Raw genomic sequence first — 1,005 nt, 5'->3', positions numbered from 1 at the left:
GAGGAGATGAAGAGCAGCTTCAGGTTTCACATGTCAGATGGTAAAAACTCTGCAGAATAAAACTGATTATCCTGACAGTTTTACTCAGTTTACATTATTGATTATTGATTTATATTCAACACAATAAATTAATTAATAAACCTCATTAATCAACTTTCACATTTATTATCATTTTACTTTTCATGAACATAAATCACATCAGTTCATCTGTTTCTCTGACCTCCAGGTTTGGGTCGCCATGCCGACCGCTGGTTCTGGTCCACTGGGTCAGAACAGCCTCAACCAGAACATGYTAGATTCTTCCTGCTTCCTCTGCTGGATGGAGACGTTGGTTTTATTTCCCAGCAGAACTCGGTACCGACCCAAAACTGCCAGAGGCTCCAGAAGCTGCTTCATGGTGGAACTGGACCWGCAAACGGGCCTGATCAGAACCTCAGAGAGAATCTGTGGAGGATTGTTAGGAGGAAGATGAGAAACACCAGAACCAACGATGAAGATGACCTGCAGGCAGCTGGAAACCTGGACCTCCAGAACCTCAGCAGAACCACAGGCTGGTACCACCGGTACCATGAGACTGAGCTTCATGCAAAAGGAGCCCAGACCAGAACTGGGTCCATAGAAATGAATATTATGTTCAGAAATCTCACATTTCTGTTTAAGATTTTATTTAAATTGAYCTGATGAAATATTATTTTTGGATCCATTAAAATGTTTAGTTCTGATTCTCAGTGAGTCAAAATCATCAAAATTACAAAACATACATGGCTGAAATAATTAACTGTGTAATAAATACATAAAATAYGTTTCACTGTATGAATGAGGAACAAAAATACTGATGTTTTCATGATGTTTTAATTTATGAAAATGTTCATGTGCAGTTTATTCAGAGTAAATGAATAAAATAACTAAATCATTTCTCACCAGGAACATAAATGACTCCATAAACATGTTGAATTATTAAAACATGATGGAGACGAGAGGAAAGCAGAGGAGAGGAAACGTGAC

The 1,005-nt window shown here is 38.3% G+C and overlaps 1 protein-coding gene across 1 annotated transcript in view; it reads right to left on the bottom strand.

Annotated features, from left to right (window-relative positions):
* Positions 1-267: 267 nt before the first annotated feature.
* The window catches only part of LOC103461198 (uncharacterized), a gene marked incomplete at its 5' end in the record, with an annotated part of 4,403 nt that continues 3,665 nt past the window's right edge, over positions 268-1,005 (bottom strand). Inside the window, one exon of the mRNA XM_008403525.2 lies at positions 268-551. Within this exon, the coding sequence (XP_008401747.2) occupies positions 268-551 (284 nt within the window). The remainder of the gene's footprint in view (positions 552-1,005) is intronic.

Source organism: Poecilia reticulata, unplaced genomic scaffold, assembly GCF_000633615.1.
Source record: "Poecilia reticulata strain Guanapo unplaced genomic scaffold, Guppy_female_1.0+MT scaffold_748, whole genome shotgun sequence".
Lineage (NCBI taxonomy): Eukaryota > Metazoa > Chordata > Actinopteri > Cyprinodontiformes > Poeciliidae > Poecilia > Poecilia reticulata.
Note: the sequence above shows the minus strand (reverse complement) of the source record. Positions and strands in the feature narration are given on the sequence as shown.